This window comes from Podarcis vaucheri, assembly GCF_965113315.1.
Source record: "Podarcis vaucheri genome assembly, chromosome: 14".
NCBI classification, from domain to species: Eukaryota; Metazoa; Chordata; class Lepidosauria; order Squamata; family Lacertidae; genus Podarcis; species Podarcis vaucheri.
Genome location: NC_138752.1, coordinates 31,413,810 through 31,438,361, shown reverse-complemented (window position 1 = coordinate 31,438,361; position 24,552 = coordinate 31,413,810). Strand labels below are relative to the sequence as shown.

The window sequence follows — 24,552 nt, the reverse complement described above, 5'->3', positions numbered from 1 at the left end:
GGTTTCATTTCCTCTCTGTTTCTCGTTCTTCCAATCTTTACTTCAGTCTGCATTTTTTTTGTTTTAGGGAAAAAAGGTGTCGGTGCCCAACATGAAGTTCTTATACAATAAATGCCACATTTTAACCGGGGGCGGGGGGAGAGAAGGTGCTGATACTACGTACCCTTGATTCGCCCCAGAATAAAGGCACTAACACCGTGCAGTTTCATAAGTTACTTTCACTAATATACGCATTTACATGCACATTTTACCCTAGTACAGTACGTCCCAATTTTCCCCTCCCATGGACCACTTGAAAATTGCTGAGGGTCTCAACAGACCACCTAACGACTTTTCTGCCCGTTGCAGCAATTGTACTGCGCTGTGCTAGACAATGGATAGTTTTTAATTGCATTTTTATTGCTTCTTTCATTTTCTTCTAGATTGTATTTTCTTGTACTGCAATTTGCATTCCATGGAATTCAAACTGTATTAATACAGGAGAATGCAACATAAGAAAGCAAAGAAGCAATAAAAATGCAATTAAAAATCAACATGAATATCTATTGTGGATCACCTGAATGAAGCTCATGGGCTGCTGGGGGGGCCACAGTCCAAAATTTTGGAACAGCTGCCCTAGAGTAGGCCTTTTTTGTACACCTTCCTTGGCTAGAGAGCTGCACTGCAAAATTCAGAGAAGTGCGAATTTCAAAGGATGGTTGTGTTCAGCTGGTAGAGCATTAGAATCTTAATCTCAGGGACAGGGTCAAGTGTTCTAGCCCTACATTCTGCAAAAATATTCCTGCATTGCAGGAGATTGAACTAGATTACCCTTGTGGTCCCTTCCAGCTCTATGAATCTGGGTTCTGGTTCTCATACTCTTTTAAAGGAGTGTGAATTAGGTCGGTTTGCCTTTAAATGCAATATGAATCTTCCCGCTGCCACCATGCCACCGTGGCGCAATTTTTGTTCTCATCCTGAAGCAAAGTTCTGATCCCGAGGTACAATTTCTGAGTTAGCGGAGTCTGTAACCTGAAGCGTCTGTAACCCAAGGTACCAATGTATGGGTTACAGACATTTCAGGTTACAGACGCTTCAGGTTACAGACTCTGCTAACCCAGAAATAGTACCTTGGGTTAAGAACTTTGCTTCAGGATGAGAACAGAAATTATGCGGCGGCAGCAGGAGGCCCCATTAGCTAAAGTGGTACCTCAGGTTAAGAACAGTTTCAGGTTAAGAACGGACCTCCGTAACGAATTAAGTTCTTAACCCGAGGTACCACTGTACTTCTAAGAAGCAGCGAGTGATTCTTCCGGCCTTTCCCAGGTCCTACCAGTGACAGTGAAAGAACAAAGCTCCCACAGCAGACTGGAAGAGACAGAGGCCATCCCCAGAGAACACTCTCTGACCATGAATAGATCATCCATTCACACATGCAGCCATGTCAAGCGCAGCGTTAGCTGGGCACGTAAACACAGATGACCACAGACCACAGGGGGAGGGCTGTAGCTCAGCGACAAAGCATCTGCTTTGCATGCAGAAAGTCCTGAGTTCAAATCCTGGCATCTCCAGGTAGGGCTGGGAGGGACTCTTGCCTGAAACCCTAGAGAGCTACTGCCAGTCAGTGCACTCTCAGCAGTGTACAGTGAATTAAAAGCACAATTAAAACCCCCACCCTGCTACCAAAGTATCGTGGGAACTGTAGTTTACCCCACACTACCCTTGACAGCTCCCAGGATTCTTGAGGTGTGTGTGCTTTAAATATATGGTGTATAGGCAGACAGTAATGTGGAAATTCATAAATCCCCAAATTTGTGATACTGGGGTGGGGTGGGGGCAGTGGCATAGCGTGGGCTGTCAGCACCCGGGGCAAGGCAAGTAATTTGCGCCCCCTAACCCATGGATTTGCGCCCCTAACCCATGGATTTGCACCCCCTAACCCCCAGATGTTGCGCCCGGTGTGGTCGGCCCCCCCTGCACCCCCCACGCTACGCCACTGGGTGGGGGAACCTGTGTACTTCTCATCCCCCCCAACCCTGAGTGCATTTTGTTATCAACCTTCATAAGATTTTGGATGGCTACCTTACATGTCACAATCTCTTCCTAATGCGGAGATTATCAGGAATGTGGTGGGTGGAGTGGGAACCATTGTATTATTACCCAGTTATATGAATTAGCAAGGTTTGCAATCTGAAGATGAAAAAATCTGCTGAGTATCTAGCTTAAGGGGGGGGGGCTTTCCCAAAAGAAAAATTGTCAATACCTGCAAGGTATGTGTACGATAATGAGGCCCTTTATTGTAAATAAGAATAATCATTTCCACACATTTCCAATCCCCAAACAGATCATTACTGAACAGTGTCTGCGCCTCATGGGAAGCCGTAGTTAAAGGTTTCTTGTGCATGAACAGAGTGCCCTGCTTTGCTCCACCCTGATAGAGTGGGAGAAACAAACCATGGCCCTTGGCTTTGCACTGCGTCCAAACTGGGGACTGTGGGTTTTTTTTATCTGAAGCCAGAGTTTGTTCTTGGCTTTTCTGCAGGAAGCAACCCACAACCCCAGTGTTATGTCAGGGATCTTTGTCCATCATTCCCACTTGCTAGCAGCAGAGGGATCACCTCTTCACAGGAAACTTTTAACTATGACTTAGCACAAGGATGGGAAATCTGTAGCCCTCCTGAGGCTGTTGGACTCCAAAGTTCACCATTCTGGACCATTGGCCAGGGTGGCGGGAGCTGATGGGTGCCAGGACTCCAACAGAACCAGTGCAGCATAGTGGTTAGCGTATCAGACTAGGGCCTGGGAGGCTAGGGTTCGACTCCCCACTCAGCCATACAGCATACTGGGTGACCTTGGGGCATTCCCTGCCTCTCAGCTTAACCTACCTCACAGGGTTGTTGTGGGGATTAAATAAGGAGGGGGGAACCCTGAATGCCACCTTGAACTCCTTGGAGGGGGAGTATAAATGCAATCAATAATATACAAACAAACAAACAAACAGCATCTTTAGGGTCACAGGCTCCCCACCCTTGAAGTTACCATGATGTACAACTGTAGCTAACTAGGTCCTGAATCTCACCCCCGTGTCCTGGCACAGAGACCCTGCAGCTGTGGCTTCGGAGCAGTCAATCAGTTGGTTGCCAGTGGCTAAATCGTGATCACTTCCAGGCAGGGGAAATTTACCAAGCCTGGTTCTTATTTATATTTCCTGCAGGCTGCAAATGACTAACACAGGGTTACACCAGCCAGAAGCTGAGTAAGAGAACCTGGAGGCCAGCGCTTCTGGTCAACTTATTTGCAAGGCTGAACTTCCCAACACAGGAGCAGCCAACATGGTGATGCCCCTCCTCAGATGTTGCTGACTTTGGCCCCCTCCAGTGCGGTGGTGGGGTTTTTGCAGGTGTTTTCTGCAACATGCCATTGGTGCAACAATAGTGCAGTAGGGGTGGATTTCTGCTGGGTTGTCCTCATATCATTCTGCTATGTCAGTTGTTCTGAGAAGCTTCCCTCGCATTATAGCTTTCCAGAGGGGTCCACTTTCAGAAGAACAACTCAAAGCCTCGCCATGTTTGTGAGCTGAAAAGTTACAGGGTGTCAGCGGGACATGTGCAGATCGTACATGAAGCGGTGTGGCCTCTGTGAACCTTTGCAGGTACAAGGGGTGTTAAAAACGGGGTCACAGAATCATAGAATACAACTCTACGCAGAGCTGTAGCTCCAAAAAAAAAATTGTAGAGTTGGAAGGGACCCAAAGGGTCATCCAATCCACCCTCTAAGCAGCTTAATGCCATCATGAGCTCAAATGAGCATGAATGCACAATAAGGACATCTAGTGGGGCCCTTTGAACTCTTCAACCCAAGCCAGTATGACTGATAATCAGAGATTACTGGAGCAGCGTTAGAAACTCAAATAGGCACCAAATGGCTCATTAAACAAAGGTTACAGTCTCCAGAATGGAATGTCTAGTTGTCATTTTTGGGTAAGCCCGCTCTAAAGTCTTATTTTTCAATAATAATAATAATTTTATTATTTATACCCCCACACCCATCTGGCTGGGTTGCCTGGCTGTGATTGATTCTCAGTTAAACATCTGGCTAGTTCTGATGTCTATCTTGAGCTAGTTTAAGTTTTGAGAACTTAAGGAAGAAAAGTCACTTGATTCAGGGAGAGCCCACACATACATATTGGCCTATTCCAATGTCTTTTTATTAATGGTGACTGCTCTTGCTCAGGCTGCACAGAAAAAAAACATTTTGATTCCAGAAATTAATTCCAACTGTGCAGATAGAATATAACTGATAGATTCTGCAGGATGTGTTGCTAGTGTGTGGTTCTCCCAGGATGCACCTCCAGATGGTAGAGATGTCAGGTGCCATCCTGATGCCCAGGTATCTTCATTTGGAAGCAAGTGCTCAATAGCCAGGTGCAAAATGCACCTGGCGAATTTCAAATGCTGTACTGGAGTTGGAGTCCAACACAATTTGGAGGACACCGTGCTAGTTACTACTGTACAGAAGGGTGACATGGCTGGATCAGGCCAATGAGAGCAAACCTATTCCTGCATTCTGTTTTGAGAGTGACCAACCCCTGACAGACAATGTGGTGTAGTGGTTAGAGTGTTGGACTAGGGCTCAGGAGAGCAGGGTTCAAATCCCCACTAGGCCACAAAGCTCACCTAGTGACCTTGGGCCAATTGCTGCCTTCTCTCAGCCTAACCTACCTCACAGGGGTGTTGTGGGGATTAAGTTAGGAAGCAGAGAACCACGTGCGCTACCTTGAGCTCCCAGGAGAAAAGGCAAAAAAATGAAATAAACCAATGGGAAGCCTCAATGCAGGACCTGAGCTCGACCACAGTGTTCTCCATTGATTCTCAGCAACTGGTGCTCAGAGGCGCACTGCTTCCAACATTGGAGGGAGAATGTAAGCAACATGGCTGGTAGCCACTGACAGTCTCATTCGCCTCCATGAATTTCTCCAGACCTCTCTTAAAGTCATCCCAGTCACCTTGAGCAGACTCGCATATTTCTTCTCACCACAACTGCTGCCTTCCGACAAGTGCGATTAGCCCCAAGCACCATCTCAAACTTGGAGCCGCAGAGGTGGACAGAGGTCATCTTGGTAGCTGCATGGCTGATCTCTCCACCCGGCCCAGATAAACTTTGGCTGGAAAGGGGGAAGCAGGGAGCTGTTTGGCCACAGGGTGTGGCAGAGCCAGCAGGGGTGCCTCAGCCACACAGCGGCCCAACCGGGACATCTAACTCATAGGAACGCAAGAAGCTGCTTGATATACAGAGTCAGATTCTTGGTGCATCTAGCTCAGTATTGCCTACAATGGCAGGCAGCAACTCTCTGGGTTTGAGGCAGGAGTCTTTTCCCAGCCCTCCCTGGAAGTGATAGAGACTGAACCTGAGATCTTCTGCATGTAGAGTGGATGCTCTGCCACTCAGCTATGACCCTTCCCCAAATCTGGAAGGGAAGCAGAGAGTGCTCGAAACTAACCAGGCACCAACTGCATTCTGCAACAGGCAACCAGCCTTTGGCGAGGAAACGGACATGTCTGGTTGTCAGGTTTGGCAACTAACATCTCCATCCGGCTGACTGGCACCGATGCCGTGCCAAACCAGTCAGCTGGCTTGCGGGACAGCACGGCATTGAAACAATCGCCACTTCTGGTGCCGTGCTGCTGCACGAATCAGTGGGTCTGCAGGGCAGAACGGCACCAAAAGACACACATATTTTGGCGCTTTGTGAGCCAACCAATTCATGCAGCAGAACAACCCCAGCTCCTCTTTCGGTGCTGTCCCTAGGCATTCCGTTATGGCGACTGAAACCTAGGGGTAAGGTGCCATCTGGCTCCTAGCTTTTATATCTCAGTTTCTACCACTAGGAGCAGACTATAGTCCCTGACCTTAAAAGTAGGCAAAAAAGCAAAGTCAGCCATCGGCGGGAGAAGGATCCCACTGGCCACAAAGCTTGGTTTGACTACCAAGTCTAGACAAAAACAGTGGCACTTAAGGCTGACTCCATATCACAGGCTCAGAATTGCTCTCAACAACAGCAATAATAATAATAATAATGGTACAAGCTTATTTTGCCTTCAGGATTATGATAAGACCCAGCTAGAACAACGTTAATGAAACTTGGGGGGGGGGGGCATCGTAAAACAGAACCAGCTTCGCCTTTTCTGCAGTGTGGGGTCACTGACCCACAGCAGCCCTGACCATATCCAGCTAAGAGTCTGGGGTGGAGATGGCTCCCATTGAATAGCCCAGGACTGTAGTGCCTAGATAAAATATTTAATGGGTAGGGGGCAGAAGAGAGACCTCTTCATCCCCACGAGGCCTGAGTATCTGGGCATCTACCCAACTCCCATCTCCTGCTTATTCCCCACACAAATGAGAGGATAGGCCTCCCCATTTCAGAGCAACCACCAAGAGCCCTTTCACCTGATTTTGTAACTGACCTCATGTTCTGAGGTTAGTGGATGAGTGTGCAGTGACAGGATCCAAGAGAAGGGCTTTTTCAGTAGTGGCTCCACATCTGAAAAATGCTCTTCCTACTACAGTCTATCTAACCACTTTTTTTTTAAAGGAAATAGTTGACTCCTTCTAGCAGGCTTTTGGATGAGGGTATCTGTGACCAAAATAGCATACGGATAACTTAACACTACTGCTTATTATGAATTGTATTTATATCTTCTTTCTTTTGAGTGTGTATTTTATTGATATTATGTTACACACAGACATTGTGTTCTTTAATATGTTGCAAACTGCCCTGCAGCTTTTTGACAAAGTGTGGTATATATATTTCTTATATGAATAGAATAAGGGGCTTTGGGCAATCCCAGTCCCTCAAAGCATAGACCCCAGTATGATGGACCAGAAATCTCACATGCATTTTGTCCCTAAAAGCATTCCCCCAGCTGCTACAGGATCCCTTCATTCAAAATAAATACATAGGTTTCAAGTGGGGAAGAGCGGCTGTTATTAGGTAGCGCCAGAGACGAGAAGCCCTCTTGGACAGGGGTCGCAGTCAAAGGATTTCCAATTTGGAGGCAGCACTTCCAGGAAGCGCAAGTCGGTGCATTCCTGTGTGCGAGCGTGAAGAAGCCCAACTCAAGGCTGCATCACCTGCAATCACGCCCAGGTCTCAGAGGCGAGAAGTGTTTGTCCAAAGGCCAAGAAAGCTGCAGGAGCTCAGCATTTCTGCAAAGTCCTGGCATTGGGCAATTGACGCTGCAACACGCACACACCCATTAGCTGGGAAGCACAGCAGGCTGCACAAAGCAGATTTCCCCCATCTCTCATACAAACACAGTGGGCTCAGCCCCAAATAGATGGTGGGGTGAACAAACCCCCTTTGAGAGTCACACATGCAAGAAAAGCAATATACAAATAAAAGGACAGGCTTCTGAACTGCTGTCGACCAAGGCAAGAATCAGGTAATGTAAGGAAGGAAATCCCTTGTAAGGGGAACAAGATCCTGAATCCCATGGTGATCTGCCTGGAAAGCAAACCCCAGACCCATTTGCGGCAGAGACCTTTTCAGGGGCACCAACCCAGGCAGAGCATTCCAAGATCCCTTGCACTGCTGCATGTCACACACCCCACCACCCTCCATGGCATTGTAAGGGACTCTTGGGGCAAACCGTTTAGATTACATGGTATGGAAAATATATTGTGCTGGCCTGGGTGGTCAGCAATGAGGGACATCAAACCAGCTTGGGAAGGTGGGCTAAAGGTAGCAAGCCCCTCTCAACAGCCCCTGTTTCTGCCCAAGTCCAGAAAACTGCTTTCCACCAAGTCCATCTAGCTCAGTATTGTCTACACTGACTGGCAGCAGCTCTCCAAGGTTTCAGAACATTCCCAGCTTTAAATGGAGATGCCGGTGATTGAACCTGGGACCTTCTGCATGCAAAGCAGATGCCCTACCACTGAGCTGCAGCGCTTCCAAGACCAACATCCCTGCTAGGGCAACTTTAACTCAGCACCAAGACCTGCTTTAATTGCAGCGCTTTTCTGGACCAGGAAGCTACAGCTCCCCCAAGCACTAAAACCCGCCATTTAACCTTAGTTTCTCCCAACAGTTTGCTTGGGGTTGGACAAAACACAGAATTAAATGAGTTGCCCCTGTCTAGAGGAGCACAAGGGAGCATCAGAGTACGAGAGAGACAGAGAGACCTAGTTAGCCATTTTCTGCTCGGGACTAACTCATACCTAAACCCAACAACTCCCTCAATAACCAGGACTACTCAGCTGCCCCCCACAAAATGCCTAAGGACCCCTCCCAGGCTGGAGTTTTCTGTGACATCTCATCGATGGAAATAACATATGAGTAGCAGATTCATACCAGACCATCCACATGTCACTCTGCTTTTATCCGTTGTTCTGCGATTGTCCCCCATGTTACTGCATTATTGCTATCCAGAGGGGCACTCTTGCGCTATAGCGCAACCAAAGTAGAATGACACACCACTCAGAAACACTTGTGGCATGAAAACTTACAAGATTTCAGCAGGAAAGCGCAGGACATGCACCGCTGGGCAATGGAAGCCGTCTGACCGCTGTGAAACTTCTGCCATTGCAAACTGTTCTAAAAAGAGGACAACGTCTAACCACTCTGAGCGCAAAACATGACAAATGCACAACCAACAGGATGTCTGGAGGGGCAACAAGTCTCCAGATTCCCAGGCCTCAGCCTTCCCAGCCTATTTTCAATGCAAGGCTCAAATGCTCCATACATCACAGAGTATTGACCGGGAATCCGCACACACATCCGAGGACCAGCCAGATGGAGTTCCTCCCACAGCGAGCCACGGATGCTTTCAAATGGAGTGGAAATCTGATACCTCTTCTAGAAATTGAGCACCAATCTGATCCCAGTTCCCCCTAGCTAAGATGTCACAGGCAGCTCAAAAATCAGTTCCTTCTCCACAAAAATAAAATAAAATCCAGCCATCCTTGCACGCGGCTACAGGAAAGCAGTTCAGAAAGGACTGGCCAAGCCAGCTATACAGGTGAAAAATTACGGCCACACAGCTCCCCTTAGAGCCAGACCTAGCCCAGAAAGGGCCGCTCGTTCCAGGCCAAGAAGGGAAGGATGCCCACATCCCCTTGCCAGTCTAACACTTATCAAAGTGCAGAAGGGAAGCCACAGCGGGCACCTCTTATCTGGAGAGCGGGCAGAAAGCATCGTACTACAACCCAGGGATGGGGATGGTGCCAGAGGCACTGCACACGGCCTTGGCACTCAGGCACCAGCTCCCTCCAGGCACTCGGAACCACTTTGCCCTCGCAGAGCTCTTCAGCCTCCCTTAATCCACTCGGTGCCAGCGCCAAGGCAATTCTCTGCTATGTCGCTGATATCAAATAGAAAACGCAACCTGGGGCAACAGCCACTGGCTAACAGGAGAGGAGCTCGTCTCTCACTCAGTTGCACTCGAGAGTTCAAAGCCAGCAGGAGAGACACCCCAGTGGCTAAGCATGGCACCTTCCTTGCCACCCCCCCATGCCAGTTTGCCATGTGAGTGGGCAGGTGGGTGTGGAGCAGCAATGTGTGGCGAGGCGAGTAACGCTGAATTTCATCTCGCCTCCCTCTCCCCCAAAAAAACACACACACATCACCAGCGTAAAGCCTGTTTACATGGGCCAGCAGTGCTGAGAGTCACTCCAGGGTGGCACTGTGGAATGCCACAACATCCAGCCTTGTTTAGGCAAATGCCCCTTCCCCCAGCAGCCCTGGACACCCCCTCTCCGGAGGGGGGGGAGGCGATGGACTCAGAGCCAACTAAAACCCCAGTGCCAGCCTGGAATAAGGGAATGAGCAGGAACCACCCTGGCTGGGTGTGGGTGAATATCTGGGGGGGGGGTCACGGCGGGGGGAGGGGCAGCATAATGCAGAAGAGCAGCAGCAGCCCCCTCCGCCCCACCCTCTGCAAAGCGGTTCCTGATGCCATCTGGGGAAGGGATCCTTCCCCTAGACTCCCTCCCACCACCCACCCCAGGAGCTGGGCATCCATCCAGGCAGAAGGCGCGCTCTGGGTTGCATCCCATTCCTATTTTTATTCTTTCAAAGGCCAGGCAGGTGGGGGAAGAGGAATTAAATCGAGGAATTAATTGGGGGGGGAGGATAGCGCTGGTCACTCACTGGCTTTGCCCGGCTTGGGCCTCTGCAGCAGCTTCTGCACCGCCCCGATGTCCTCCGCCTTCACCGCCTGCATCAGCTCCTGGTCTTTGCCCATGGCGAGCGCGGGGAGACCGGCCCCCGGGGGCGCGGAGGGCCGGAGGGCGAGGGGCGCTCAGAGCCCGCGCATCCCCGCCGGCTCGGATCGGGTCCCGGGCGGGCGCGGAGGTGGGGTGTCGCCTTCTCCTCCTCCTGCGGCGGCTGCAGATGCTGCGCGCAATGGAGACGCGCGGCGGTGGCAGCGGCGGCCGGAGCGCAGCGCCTGGCGGGCGGGCGGGGACCGGGCTCGGCTGATTTGCGGCGGCGCCGCGGCGGCTAGCGCTGCCCGGCTGCGCTGGGGCTCCTCCCGGCTCCGGCTCGGGCTGTTGCCGCCGCCTCCTCCTCCCCTGGTGGCGGCAGCGGCGAGCCCTCCATGGTCCGGGCGCGCTGGAGCTGCAAACGCGACGCGACGCCTCGCCGCGCTCTGCTCCTGCTGCTGCAGCCGCCGCCGCTCCGGAAGGAAGGCGGATCCCGCCGCAGCCTCGCCTGGGCGGGGGGCCGAGGGCGGGGGGCATCCGGGCGGAGCCCCCACCTCTGCTTCCCGGCTTTCCTCCCGCCTCTTCTCCGCCGAGGAAGCTCGAAGGGGTTGCCGCCGCCGGGGTGGTGGAGGGGAAGGGGAAGAGCAGCGGCGCAGGGCGAGAGGGCCTCTGAGCGCGTGCAGAATGCCCGGCCTGGAAGGACGGAAAAGAGGGCAGGATTCGACGTGCCCTCAAAGGCCTTTTCGGGGACGTTTTGAGAAAGACCAGAGGGCAGCCAAGCATGTGCAGAGAGTCTCGAAGGGCTGGGGTCCGCTCTCTCTCGTTCGCCCCAAAGCACCTGGGCTAAAGTGGGCTATCGACGCAGGGCTTGAAAGGTCTTGCCCTGTGCCAGGGATGGTAGTTTCTGAGCATAAGCAGAGGACGTTCTTGAACCGGCAGCAAAATTAAAGGGCACCTGTAGGAGGCGGTATTCGGTCTTGCAGCAGGAGTTTGCAGCAGGTTACTTAGCGAAAAGGAAAGGCTTCTGCTGTCGTTTTGTTTGTTATTTTAATGCTGGTCATTTATCTATTGGCTAAATTTATATACTAGCTTTCTTCCAAGTTGCTCAAGGAAAGGGAGCTGGTTCCTTCCCTCTGACCTCCCCCTGATCTTCGCCACAACCCTGTGAGGCAGATCAGACCGAGAGAGATAGCAATTGACCCAACCAGTGGGGAACCTGAGCCATTAATCAACACTCCACCACACTGGCTCTCATTGCCTGCACTGAAGGAGATTCAGGGGCTTAAGCTCTCAATCATGGACCGCTCCTCAGTTTTGTGAGGCTCCCACAAGGTGTGGACAGAGGCCGTTCCTTTCTTTCACAGGGGACAAAACGGCTCAGTTAGTATCCCCATTTCACAGATGGATTACCGCGGCCAAGAGTGCATGGAAGACTTGGCGAAGGCTTCTCCATCGAGCTCTGGGCCTGAGACGTTGGTGGAAAGAACAAGGCCTCCCTTTTCTCCTCTGGCATGGGAAGGAGGCTTCTAGAAGAGGTATCCGGCCAAGCCACCCACCCGCTCTCAGATCTTGACAGCTGCTTTGGCTTGGCACCAGCTCTGGCATTTGAACCCACTACTGTGTAGGTAGCCAGCAGAGGGCCTGGAAGGAAGGCTTTGATCAGGATATCCTTCCGGGGGCTGGCAGTGGCTGAAGCTTATCTATAAATAAAAAATGCAGGTTTTGCACAAAGCCAGCCCTGCTCAGTCAATACTTCAAAATCTGACTCTGGGGAAGCCATTGACAACCCGGTGCCCACCAGATGTTTTGCACCCAGTAGGATGCCAGGGCTGATGAGAGGGCAGTTGTGCTGGCTGGGGCTGATGGGATTTGTATGATATCAGAATCAGGGCTTCTGTGCCCAGCCCTGCGGAACTTCCTCCCACTGCAATTCAGACAAGTGCTTGTCTCTGTTGTCTTCCCTGCTAAATATTTTCCCTCTTTCAACAAAGAAGGGGATTAGCAAGTTTTGTCTTGGTTTAGTCTATTGTTATTACAACTTTTTAAAGTTTTAAATTATGTATTGTTAGTTTTTCCTAATACTTTTATTGTTTTGCCTTTTTTTGTAGACAGCTTTGAGGTGGGGTTTTTTGTTTGTTTGTTTTTACAATCAAGTAGAGTATAAATTATATATCTCCGCAGTTGCTATCTACATTGGATTTGAAATAGCATTTATCTATTTCAAAGCCATTCTAAACTGCTTAATATTTCAAAAAATAAAATAAAAAATCCCTTGTCGGTTTATTACGTCCAATATAAAAAACAGTATCCATGACAAAGAAAACATCAGGCTAACATCAATAATGAAACAGTATAAAAGCAAATCAAAAAAAGAATCAGGAGAATTCATATACATAAATGGGGGGGCAGACTGACGAGTCAAGGAAAAGTCAGGGCATAAAATATGCGTTCTGTTCCAATTGTGTATTCATAGTCTCATACAGTTGTAGAGTTGGAAGGGATCCCATGGGTCATCTAGTCCAACCCGCTGCAATGTAGGAATCACAGTTTAATTCCTCCCTTTTTCTGGCTTCTCTTGTGCAACATAAATCTGACTATGTGCAATTGTTTTAACTAATTCCTAATTCCTTAACTAATTCCTATGTGCAATTGTCTTAACTGTTTCTATGCAATTGTCTTGTGTAGTTTGCTATTGCATTGTGAAGTGGCCTGGAGGTGCATCATAGGAAGCAATACATTAATGAAATAAAAACAGCAATAGTCCGAAACATCTGGAGGGCAACGGGCTCAGGGAGGCTGTTCTAAGGACCCCCCCCCCAAACCCCTGGAGACCAGGCCTCAAAGAAAGCAGCAGCATCCGCTGCAGCAAGATTAAAGGGCAGATTAAACGGCTTCACCCACCCCCAATCGTGGAATCCCAAATGCCCTGGATTGGAAAGTGGGGGAAGGGAGCTCTGCCATGCTGGGTGGCCGGATAGGATGCCATTTGTGCTGGGGGCACAGCCTAGGAAAGGGAGGGGCGGCAGTTGGGCCAGGTTAGAGATGGCTCAGCCCAGTTAGCGGCTCAGGAATCCACCTGGCAAGCAGAGTTCCTAGGGCTTGGCAGCTACGGTATATTTTATTCCTTTTCTTCTGGGTTTCTGATGTGATGAAGCCTCTCTCTCTTCTGGCAGAAAACGGGGGTGGGGGTGTAAATAAATGACTTCCTTTACTTACTGCAGGCTAATGCATATAAGTGCATGCTTCCATTTGAGTGAACAGATTGAAAATCCCTTCACTCCATTTGCTTGTGCCAAACAGGGAAAGGGGGCTGCAAATGGGGGGGGGGCTTGAAGATGAAGCCTGACATTTTCTCCCCAAGAAAATGAGATGGGCAGAACAAAATTGAGTTTTATTTACTCAAGCCTTTGGATCCAATTGTGTGTTGCCAGTGCTGTTTTAGTACTCTGATGGTGACGGTGTACGGAAGTTAGATTGGATTTTATATTTTTAAATTATGAGTATTTTATTGCTATCTTGCTTTTATCTTTTTTTATATGGTTTGGTTGCTCTGTACTCCTGGCAGACCGAAGGTGGGGCACAGAAATGATGTACAGATAACTCAGGCAGCAGGAGAGCAAAATTGCTTTAGCTAGTTTTGGGACAACCTTTTCCATTTGTTCCACTCCTGCACCCCTTTTTGCCTAACTGAAGTATATTTATTTTGTAGTTTTATTCATTTGTTTCTTAAAATGTATATACTGCTTAATTGCTATTTTAAAAACCCCTCAAAAGTACAGTGGTGAAAGTTTCCAGGTCCAACCTTGGCTGAATTTTTGCCACCTGCAGGGACGGCACCACCCTGTTTTGGCTCAGTTTAATTGCTAAAAACATTGGATCGCCGCAACCTGAGTCCGCATTCCGGCAGTTTCTGCTCCATGACTGATAGATCATGGGACACAGTTCTTGGCCCCAGTTTCATTAGTGCCTTGTGCCCCTGGACAGGGTCTGCTGTCGCAGAGCTAACAGAACTGACTGAAGACATTTCAAGCACCTGTTCTCTCCCCCATAATGCTGGGAACCAATGGGGCCATCCAAGGAAGCCGAGTGTTGGAAGGTGCAGGACAAATGAAAGGAAGTCCTTTTTCACACAGCGCATTTGGAACTCGCTCCCCACAAGTGGCAGGGATAGCTACTAGCTTGGATGGCTTTGAAAGAGGATTGGACAAATTCAGGCAATGTATTTTAAATATGCATTTCATAAAATGCATACACTGCTTGATAGTTAACAAAAAACAACAACTCCAAGACAAAAAGAATAAAACAAGAACATTAGTGAAAACATTCAGAAATTAAAACCAGTGATATGCTAAAAGCACATGAGCATTCAAGATATCTGGGCAGCCTTGTCCAAGCAAAAATGTTTTTAGAAGCTGCTGAAAAGAGTACAGTGAAATGGCCTGCCAGAAATCAACAGGCAGGGAGTTCCAGAGTGTGCAGTTGGTGCCAACCTGCTATAAGACTGATTCCTTACAAATGCCCCAAATTGCTAAGGATGCTGTAAACTAACGTCCTGAACGTTGCCCAGTAGCAAATGGGCAACCTGTGCGGATCTCTGAGCACTGGGGTTGTATGCTGAAAAGTGCTCACTCTGGTCAGCAATTGTGCTGCAGCATTCTGCACTCACTGCAGCTTCCGGATCAAGCGCAACAAAAGGCCCACATAGAGCGCATTGCAGTATTCCAGTCTTGGAAGTAACCAGTGCATGAACTATTGTGGCCAAGCTTTCCCAGTCCAGGAATGGCAGACAGGGCTTCAACTGGTAGAGGTATTCGATGCACTGGAGCATCAGCAGCACTTCCTGGTCTATTAACCAGCCGCATTGCTCTGGGCGAGGTCCTTTGCCGTCTCATTACCTCCCAGGCCGCCGTAATGGTGATGTTTCTGCACCCTGATAATGTTTCGCTCATGGAAGTCACAGCCGGGCCTAAAGGTCAACCGGCAGACACTCCATCCCAAACAGCGATTACAGTCTTATTTAGAAGAAAAGGCTATCTTCCAATATTAAGAGCTTCCAGCAGGGAGAAGCTGTGAAGCCTTTGCAAAGGACAAGCAGCCTTGAAGCTGGGAGGTAGGAAGAAGGTAGATTGGGATCTGCTAGGAGATTTCTGAATGATTTCGAGGAGATCATTAGGGATTATATGTGCCCCCCCCATATGTACTTTTTATAGTGCATTTATGATTATTTGCACTCGTGGTTGTATATGGTCAGTTAGAAGTGATCCCACATCTGCACCTGCCAAGGTTTTGGGGCGGACCTACTGTTACATTATGCCTTTAAGTGGCAACTGCTAGGAGTCACAAGTGGGCAAAGTCCTATTGAGGGTTTCCCACTGGGACATCTGGTCAGCCGCAAGATGCTGAGCTACATGGACCACTGGCCTCATCTAGCAGACTTGTCTTACCTTCTTATTTCCACCTAGCAGGGAGTGCCTGGCACTGCCCAGGAATCTGTACAAGCAAACAAACAAACAAAAATGTGGTTTTTAAATGGATGTCATTTGTGAGTTTGGACACATCACACCAAGAATCAGCTGAAGTCGTGCCAAGGTCACGTTTTGGTCCACCATCTTGATTCAAAATGGTGCCTGGCATCCGAAGACTGCCGCCCCCTGTGCATAGTTTAGTGACAAGATCTCAAGAGGCGTCCAAACCCCTAAAGAACAGACCAGACAGGCAAACCGCTTTCCAAAATACATAGCAGATCAGCGCATGTTCCCTAGCTTCCTGCTTAAATCCTATAACTTTTCATACAACCATGTATACGGCATGGATGAAATTCTTGGATATCAGTTTGGTCCCAAGGGTCACATTCACACCATGCTTTTAAAACCCTTTGGAGGTTCCCCCCCTCCAAAAAAATTCTGGGAGTTGTAGTTTGTTAAGGGCACTGATAGTTTTTAGGAGGCCCTTATTCTACTCCCAGAACTATAAATCCCCTGTGAGGTGTGTTTGATTGTTAAACTAATCCAGCACAACTCTCAGCAGCCTTAAAAATTACCGTTCCCAGTACTTGGGGGAAGCCGTGACTGTTTTTAAATTGCTTCAAATGTATGGTGCAGATTTGGACCTCCTCACTATGCCACCCTCATTCAGGAAAATCATTCTGGGTCTCGTCCTGGGATGACTCAAGTTGCTCTCTTTTCCCCTCTGTTCATCTGGCTGCATCCTGCTAGAATAACCTCTTTGCCTCTACCTCTGTGATCTGCCAGCCATGCCAGGCTAGGCATTCATGCATGGTGGCATCTGTCCGCCCAGCCCTTAATCCAAAGACCTCCCAGTTTATTAGAGAACAAGAGACGGGCTTAAGCAGCAGCAGATGCTCTAGGCAGCGGAAGGGCAGGAGACCTGTTTAATCAGCTTGCTGCAAACTGGTTCCATCCTTCAAATTGACTGGGCGATGGGTTGAGGGATTGCTGGTGCCAGTGCAGCATGGCAACCAGGGTGAGCCCAGGACTGGCAGCACCAACTCCAAACAGCTAACATACACACACTATGGAAGGGACCACAAAGGTCATTAGTCCAACCCCCTGCAGTGCAGGAATCGTTCACCCAAAGTGGGGCTTTAACCCACAACCCCGAGATTAAGAGCCTCATGTTCTACCGGCTGAGCTATCCCAGTCATCCTGGGGAAAAGTGACAACTGGGGTGCTGCAGGGCTCAGTCCTGGGTCCAGTGTAATTCGGTATCTTTATAAATGTCTTAGATGCAGGAATAGTGGGGATGTTCATCAGATTTGCAGGTGATGGCAAATTAGGAGAAGATAGATTCAAGATGACCTTAACAGATTGGAGAACTGGGCTGAAACTAACACAGTGAATTTCAATAGGGACAAATGTAAGGTTTTACAGATGCACAAATATAGAATGGGGGGGGGGCACCTGCCTTGACAGTAGTACATGAGATAAGGATCTAGCAGTCTAGTAGATCACAAGCTTAACGTGAGTCAACAGTGTGATGCGGCATTAAAAAAAGAAGCTAATGCAATTCTAGGCTGCATCAGCAGAAGTATAGTGTCCAGATCAAGGGAAGTAATAGTCCAACTCTATTCTGCCTTGGTCAGAGCCCACCTCGAGTGGTGTGCCCAATTCTGGGCACCACAGTTTAAGAAGGATATTGACGAGCTAGAAGGTAACCAAGATGATAAAGTGTCTGGAAGCCAAGCCTTATGAAGAACAGTTGAGGGAACTGGGTATGTTTATCCTGGTAAAGAGAAGACTGAGAGGAGATATGATAGCCATCTTCAAATCTCTCAAGGGCTGTCACATGGAAGATGGAGCAAGCTTGTTTTCTCCTGTTCCAGAGGGGAGGACTCAAACCAGTGGATTCAAATTATAAGGACAGACTTCCTTGAAAGGTCATGGACACTCCTTCAGAGAAGGTTCATAAGCAGAGGTTGGATGGCTCTCTTGCAGGGAATCTTTAGCTGTGATTCCTACAGTGTTAGACTAGATGCCCCTTGGTTCTATTATCATGATTTGCTGAGAGGCTCTCTTACACAATTCCCTTCCAGAGGAATGCAGATGGTGCAAAAGCGTCACTTCATGCCAATGTTGGACTTGTGCAAGAGAATCTCCCTTTGGGCTTGGATCCCTCAGTCTCTCACACAACTGCATGCCTGATGCCCCCCGCCAGCAGCCACCTGTGGGAAGGCTGCCTCCAAGATCAACTTCTATGGTTGCTAGACACAGACTTGCTTGGGGATTTCCGCATGACAGGTCAGACAATACCCTGCTGCAACAAAATGTCGCAGCCTATCCCCACCCGCTTAGAAATGTTCTCATTCATGGCTCAAGCAGCCTTGTACAGGAACAGGAGCCTTGTATAGGAAGCTGCCTTACATTGAGTCAGACCATTGGTCCATCTAGCTCAGTATTATCTACACTGACTGGCAGCAGCACTACAGGATTTGGACAGAAGATCTTCCCAGCCGTACCTGGAGATGCTGGAGACTGAACCAGGTACCTTGTGTATGGAAAGCAGGTACTCTACCCCTGAGCTACAGCCCTTCCCATGGCTTGCAAGCCTCTCAAAGGGGTGGAGGGTGGAGGACAGAGGAAGGGGGAGGCATGAATTATTTCCCTTTCCCCTCCCAAGGCTATTTGCTGCTGTGGCACCACCAGAGTATCCTTGCACTCCAATAACATCTATTTTTTAAAAAATAATAATAATATTTATTAAGCATTTTAAAATTACAGAAAAAACAAAGAGACAAAAAAGGGGAAAAAACAAGGGAAAACAAACAGCAATCAAACAATACAAATCGATAAAAATCAAAATCAAAAAACAAAAACAAAACACGTAACACATCAGCACTCCAATAACATCTAGAGGGCACCAGGTTGGGGAAGCCTGCTTTGGGGCAAGGACAGCTAAGGTCAGCAACATAATTTTGAGCATTTTGAAGCACGGGTGTTCAAGATAGCAGCTGACACCCCTCTCCCCGAGAGTCCAAAAATGCAGGCAGCTGGGCTAACAAAACAGAGATATTAAAGTCTTAGCAGAAAAAAGCGTTCCAGCTTCCGCCTTCTTCAGCTGCTCTGATTTGAATCAAAGAGGACTGCTGGAGCCAAGGTGGTAGTTATCTTACACTGAGAGGGTGGCACATTCAGAAGTGTGGCATTTTCTGTAGGCTGCAGCTGAGGGGTGTTGGGTCTTATCCTTTGGCCACATGGCTAAGGTGTTCCAAATACAGTGGTACCTCAGGTTAAGAACTTAATTCGTTCCGGAGGTCCATTCTTAACCTGAAACTGTTCTTAACCTGAAACTGTTCTTAACCTGAAGCACCACTTTAGCTAATGGGGCCTCCTGCTGCTGCCACTGTCCTTATCCTGAAGCAAAGTTCTTAACCCGAGGTACTATTTCTGGGTTAGCAGAGTCTGTAACCTGAAGCGTATGTAACGCAAGGTACCACTGTACATTGATCCAGGAGTTTTTCCTGGATCAGAGGCTTCTCTATTTCAATTACTCTGCTCTCCTTTTGCAATAAATGAGCGAGTCTGTAATTATCTAACTCTGAAGAGCTTCAAGACTGGTTCCAATCTGACACATCCTAACCGATGCAGCTCCCCTCTGTTCTTGAATCTGCCTTCATTCAAGCAGGACACCCCCTTTTAACAGCCTTCCTTTTGTACCACCGTTTTACAAGCAAAGATTGAAGTGTCAACTTGCTATATAGCACTTTGTAGTCAAGTTTTCGATATTGTCTCTCAAGGCCTTGGGATTTATGCACCTTTGTTCTAAATGTTCACCACTGGAATGTTGTAAGATTCTGGACAGGGAAATGAAAGTCTTTCATGTGGCGCATAGTTAAATTGTGGAACTCAAACCCACAGGAGGCAGTGAGGGCCTTTAAACAGAGGCGGAGCAAGCCAATCGGGCCCCTGGGGCAGCGTATGTGCCCTGAGCCTGGAGGCGGGGCCAACCACCCATGGGGCGGGGCCAGCTGGGGCAGGGCGCTCCGTGGGGCCTCCAAGGAGTCTGCCTGCCTCCTCCCACTCAGCCGCCCTACAGCTGAGGGGGAGGCAGTGGGCAGACCGTTTGGGGCAGTGGAGAGCCTGCGGGCACCCAAGCCCCAAGAGAGACGCGTGGCTCGGGCGCACTGCAGGCCCCACGGTGAGTGCCGCCCAGCATTTTGTCATGCCCCCCCCTCAGTGGTGACACCAAGGGCGGCCCGTCTCCACCACACACCCCTTCCTCTGCCCCCACACTCCCCCCCCCCCCGGGATGAAACCCAGGGCGGCCGCACCCACTGTTCCCCTCTTCCTCCACTAGTGGCTTTATTTTATTTTTAATGTTTTTATTAAGCAATTTCAACATAACAAATTATCAAACCGTATAATCACATATATTATTTTCCCCCTTTTCCCCCACCCCCCTTCCATTCCCCCCTCCCCCCAAGGACTTCCCTCAGCTCCTCTCTCTGATTTCTCTGCACATATTATTCGCTGCATGTTACAAAAATATACATATCTCCTTACCTTATCTATCTATCATGTTATCAACCAATAAATTTGTGTATGCCAAGGAGTCCAGTTCATAAATTTGTCTTTTTAGATAATTTGTAAAAAGCTCCCCTTCTTTCTTAAAGTCACAGCTGTCCTTGTCCCGCAGTTTGTATGTCAGTTTAGCCACCTCTGCATAGCTCATCAATTTTTCTTGCCACTGTTCTTTCGTTGGGATTTCCTCATTCTTCCATCCTTGCCGCTGTTGTAGCATACATAAATACCGTAAGTTCTTTGTTTTTCTTGGTAGGTCTTGTCCTACAATCCCTAACAAAAATGCTTCTGGTTTGTTTGTTTTTTTACAAATGTCATTTTAAACATTTTTTTTCCAATTCATTGTATATCATCCTCCGCCAGTGGCTTTAAATGAGGACTGGACCAATTCATGGAGAATAAGGCTATCAGTGACTATGAATGCTGTGCCTCTGCAGTTACAAGCAGCCATGCTTCTGAATACAAGTTGCTGAAAACCACAGGAGGGGAGAGGGCTCTTGTTCTCACGTGCTGCCTGCAGATTTCTCTTTGGAGCATCTTGTTGGCCTCTGTGAAACGAGGATGCTGGACTAGACGGGGTATTGGCCTCATCCAGCAAGGCTCTTCTGTGTTCATATGAACTTATGTCAATTGCATTTTAGGGCCGGCAGGTGATGTTTTTGCTTGATATTGTGAGTTTTGCTTGATATTGTGACTGGCTCCATGAGATAAACACAGGTCACCCAGCGTTTCGATTCAGAAGGATGTGATTGAGAATTGTTGACGGATGGTTTGAGCACAACTCGTACCGATACTCTGTGTAGATTTGGAGGCTGGCAGGATGCTATAAAAGCAAGAGGCTTGCCAATTGCTTTAGAAAGACTTTTCCCCCCCCCAAAATGAATTCGGAGGAGTTTGGAGGAGTTTGGATTTGATATCCCGCTTTATCACTACCCGAAGGAGTCTCAAAGCGGCTAACATTCTCCTTTCCCTTCCTCCCCACAACAAACACTCTGTGAGGTGAGTGGGGCTGAGAGACTTCAAAGAAGTGTGACTGGCCCAAGGTCACCCAGCAGCTGCAGGTGGAGGAGCGGAGACGCAAACCCGGTTCACCAGATTACGAGTCTACCGCTCTTAACCACTACACCACACTGGCTCTCCTCAGGGTTGGAATAGCTCGCCAATGAGGAAAAAATACAAGGTTTGGGGCTCTTCGTAATTTAGAAAAAAAGGGCAAGGAAGCAGGGACATGATAAAGGTGCATAAGATGATAGATGGTGCAGAGAAAGTAGTTTTATAAATCATTTAATGTGTCAATACGATTGGAAGTTGTTAATATTGCAGTTGTTGTATGAGGATTGTTATTTTTACCAGAGTGTAATTGAAATTAATAAGATTTTGGAATGCAGAGAAAAAGTAAACCATCAAACCATCAATTCTAGCATGTGGGGCACACCTAAATTATATAATTTGGTATCTGAATTATTGGTATTAGTAATTGTATTATAATTTGGCATTGTTATAATGAGACTATTATTGGATTGTAATTGAAAACTAATAAAAATTATTATCAGAGAGAGAGTAATTTGCATTTTTGCTCCCTCTCTGGTAATACTAGATCCCAACAGGGTCATCCAATGAAGCCAGCTGTTTAGAGATTAAAGGAAAGACTACTTCACACAGCACTTAGTCAAACTGGGAGATTTGCTCCCATAGGTTGCAGTGATGGACACCAATCTGGATGGCTTTAAAAGGAATATAGCCTCGGCATTTGCTAGGGCAGGGCCATAGCACAGTGGAATAGCAGTTGCCTTGCATGCAGTAGGTTCCTGGTTCAATCCCCAGGGGCAGCATCTTCAGCTTGAGCTGGGAATGTGCCCTGCTGGAAAGCAAGGATGCTCTCGAGCAACTGGATGGACCAAAGACCCGGCTCGGTATAAGGCAGCTTCTTCTGTTTGTAACACAGGGGCTGGTGGCCTTGGTGAGAACTTGGCCTCTGTCTGCCAGAGCTACCTTGCCCTGCAGGCGGCAGTGCCGGCTGCCTTCCGAAGGAGAGACCAACCAGCTGCCAGGGAGGGACGCGGTTCCCTCTCAGGAGGACTCGTTGTCACCCAGGCAGGAGTGACCCAGATTCCTGTCTGTGGCAGGAGCCTGTAGCAGTGCTGTGCCTACATTTCCCCCGCTGCGGAAGTGCTGGGCTCAGCGGGGAGCGAGGCAGGCAAAGAAGCAAGATGGATGGATCCTGCTCTCCCAGCAGGGCAGCAAGAGGCTGCGGGCTCTCGTCTCTTACGGCTCGGCTCCCTTGATTAAACAGCATCTTGCTCTCCAAAGGCTGAGAAATCGCCAACCTTCCAACGCAACACCTGGCTCAGCGCTGCACCAAGGATCCGCTCTGCTTCCAGCTACTTGGCCAAAAGGAAAGAGCGCTTTGCCCATGCTCAGGAACACCAACAGCTTTGGGTCCAGCCGGGTGCCAGACTGGGCTCAAGCATTCCAGTCAGGCTCTGGGGCCAAACGCCAGGCAAGATCTTGGCAGGCGAGATCCAGAGAAACCTTGGAGCGGTGGATGGGGCCCAGCTCATCGGTGAATGTGCTGGTCCTGGGGGCTAACCAAGAGGCGGGGTCCGAGTCCAGTCTGAGGTCGATGGTGTGGTATGGAGGCTGTCCGTCAAAGCTGTAGCTGGGTCCAAGGCCAGGAGACGGGTGGGGTCAGGAATTCTGGCAGAAAAGCAGGACAGGGTGCTGGCAGGAACAGGCTACCAACAACGTTGCTCCTGCAACCTGGGACTGGGGCTGACTGGCTTTTAGGGCGGCCCTGGTCCACAGGTGACTCGCCTCTCCTGGCCTGGAGGCGAGCACTCCTCCTGCAGGAACTTAGTTCACTCCGCCTCTCTGCCCTGAGCCTCTGTAGCTCAGGAGAGGCTGGAGGGTTACCGGACTCAGAGGCAACCTCCTCTTCCCCTAACTGGGCTGAGAGTGGAGCACCTGCAGGCAATGGGTCCTCCATCCCCTCAGGAGCCAGAGCAGACTCAGCTGGTGCCTGCACCTGAGGATCCAGCACAGGAGAGGACCCTTCAGGCTGAGGCCCCAGCCCCGGCTCAGCTGGTTCTGGAGGCGGGGACTCCTGTGCAGGCTGGGATTCCTCAGGTTCAACCTCTGAGTCCAAATCCCAGGCCATCACAGTGAATCTGCAAAACCGCAGGGACTGGCCATGCTTATGGTACATGTTCCTCCAACCTGTGTATGGCAGTAAAAGTTTGTGTGGCATTAGTTTGCTTTAAGAACATCAGAAGAAAAAGAAGAACATCAGCTGGATCGGGTCAAAGGCCCACCTGGTCCAGCATCTTCTCCTCCCAGTGGCCCCAGTGGGAAGTATGAAAGCAGGACCTGAGCACACCAGCAACTCTTCCTACCCACCACGACCTCCAGCAACTGGCAATCAGAAGTGCATTTCCTTTAACAGTGAAGGTAGAACATAACCATTGCTTTATTGGTGGCTGCCACTGTATCTTGTGGGAGTGAGTTCCATAGTTTAACACCTGCTGCGTGAAGAAGAGGATAAAGCCAGTGTGGTGAAGTGGTTAGGGCCTGGGAGACCAGGGTTCAAATTGCTGCTCAGCCACGAAGCTCACTGGGTGACTCTTGGGCCAGTCAGTCACTCTCAACCTATCCTACCTTGCCAGGTTCTTGTGGTGATTAAATGAGGAGAGGGAGAACTATGCACACTGTATTGAGCTGCTTGGAGGAAAAGGTGGGATATAAACGCAAATGACAATCAGCCCTATCTTTTTGTCTGTCCCAAATCTTCCAATATTCTTCTGTGCTTTATTGTTCTTGGGGTATTGCCCCCTCCCCAGGCATCCTATTAGTGTGAGCTGCCTTGAGCTTCTGAAATTGAAAGGGGGGGGGACGACGACAGGTGGCACAAATCTCCCTAATAAAATCAGCAAAATGGCTTTCTGGGTGGATGCAAGAGAACCTCTCACAGCCATGGATGGAACTGCTGGTACTCGGGAGAAAGAAATACGGTCGCACCTGCCTCCCTGCAAGAGGTCTGAGAGAACGGCTCCACCTCTTGGCTGAAAGAGTTCTGCCTCCAAATCGAGCGCAAAAACCACAAGGGACAGATGTGAAACTGTATCAGCAAAGAGGCTGTGGTGGTGATGCTTGGCTGAAACACTCTGGGGGCTCTTCCAGCTCTCCCTGTTATTGAGCATGCAGACTGGTTTGCTTGCATGGAGATTAGACTGTCTAGCCTTTACTGAGCATTTATTGTGATTTGTTTATGGGACGGCTACAGAAAAACAAGCATACATCCTGCATGGCAAACATAAGAGCCCTGCAGTACCGGATCAGG

General features: G+C 49.1%; 1 protein-coding gene across 4 annotated transcripts in view; it reads right to left on the bottom strand.

Annotated features, from left to right (window-relative positions):
* The window catches only part of CASKIN1 (CASK interacting protein 1), a 114,916-nt gene extending 104,565 nt beyond the window's left edge, over positions 1-10,351 (bottom strand). For 2 of the 4 annotated variants that reach the window (XM_082199321.1, XM_082199322.1), the window contains exon 1: positions 10,127-10,351. In XM_082199321.1, coding sequence (XP_082055447.1) covers positions 10,127-10,220 — 94 coding nt within the window. In that variant the 5' untranslated portion in view covers positions 10,221-10,351. The remainder of the gene's footprint in view (positions 1-10,126) is intronic. The other 2 variants (XM_082199323.1, XM_082199324.1) reach the window with 1 other exon arrangement.
* Positions 10,352-24,552: the final 14,201 nt, after the last annotated feature.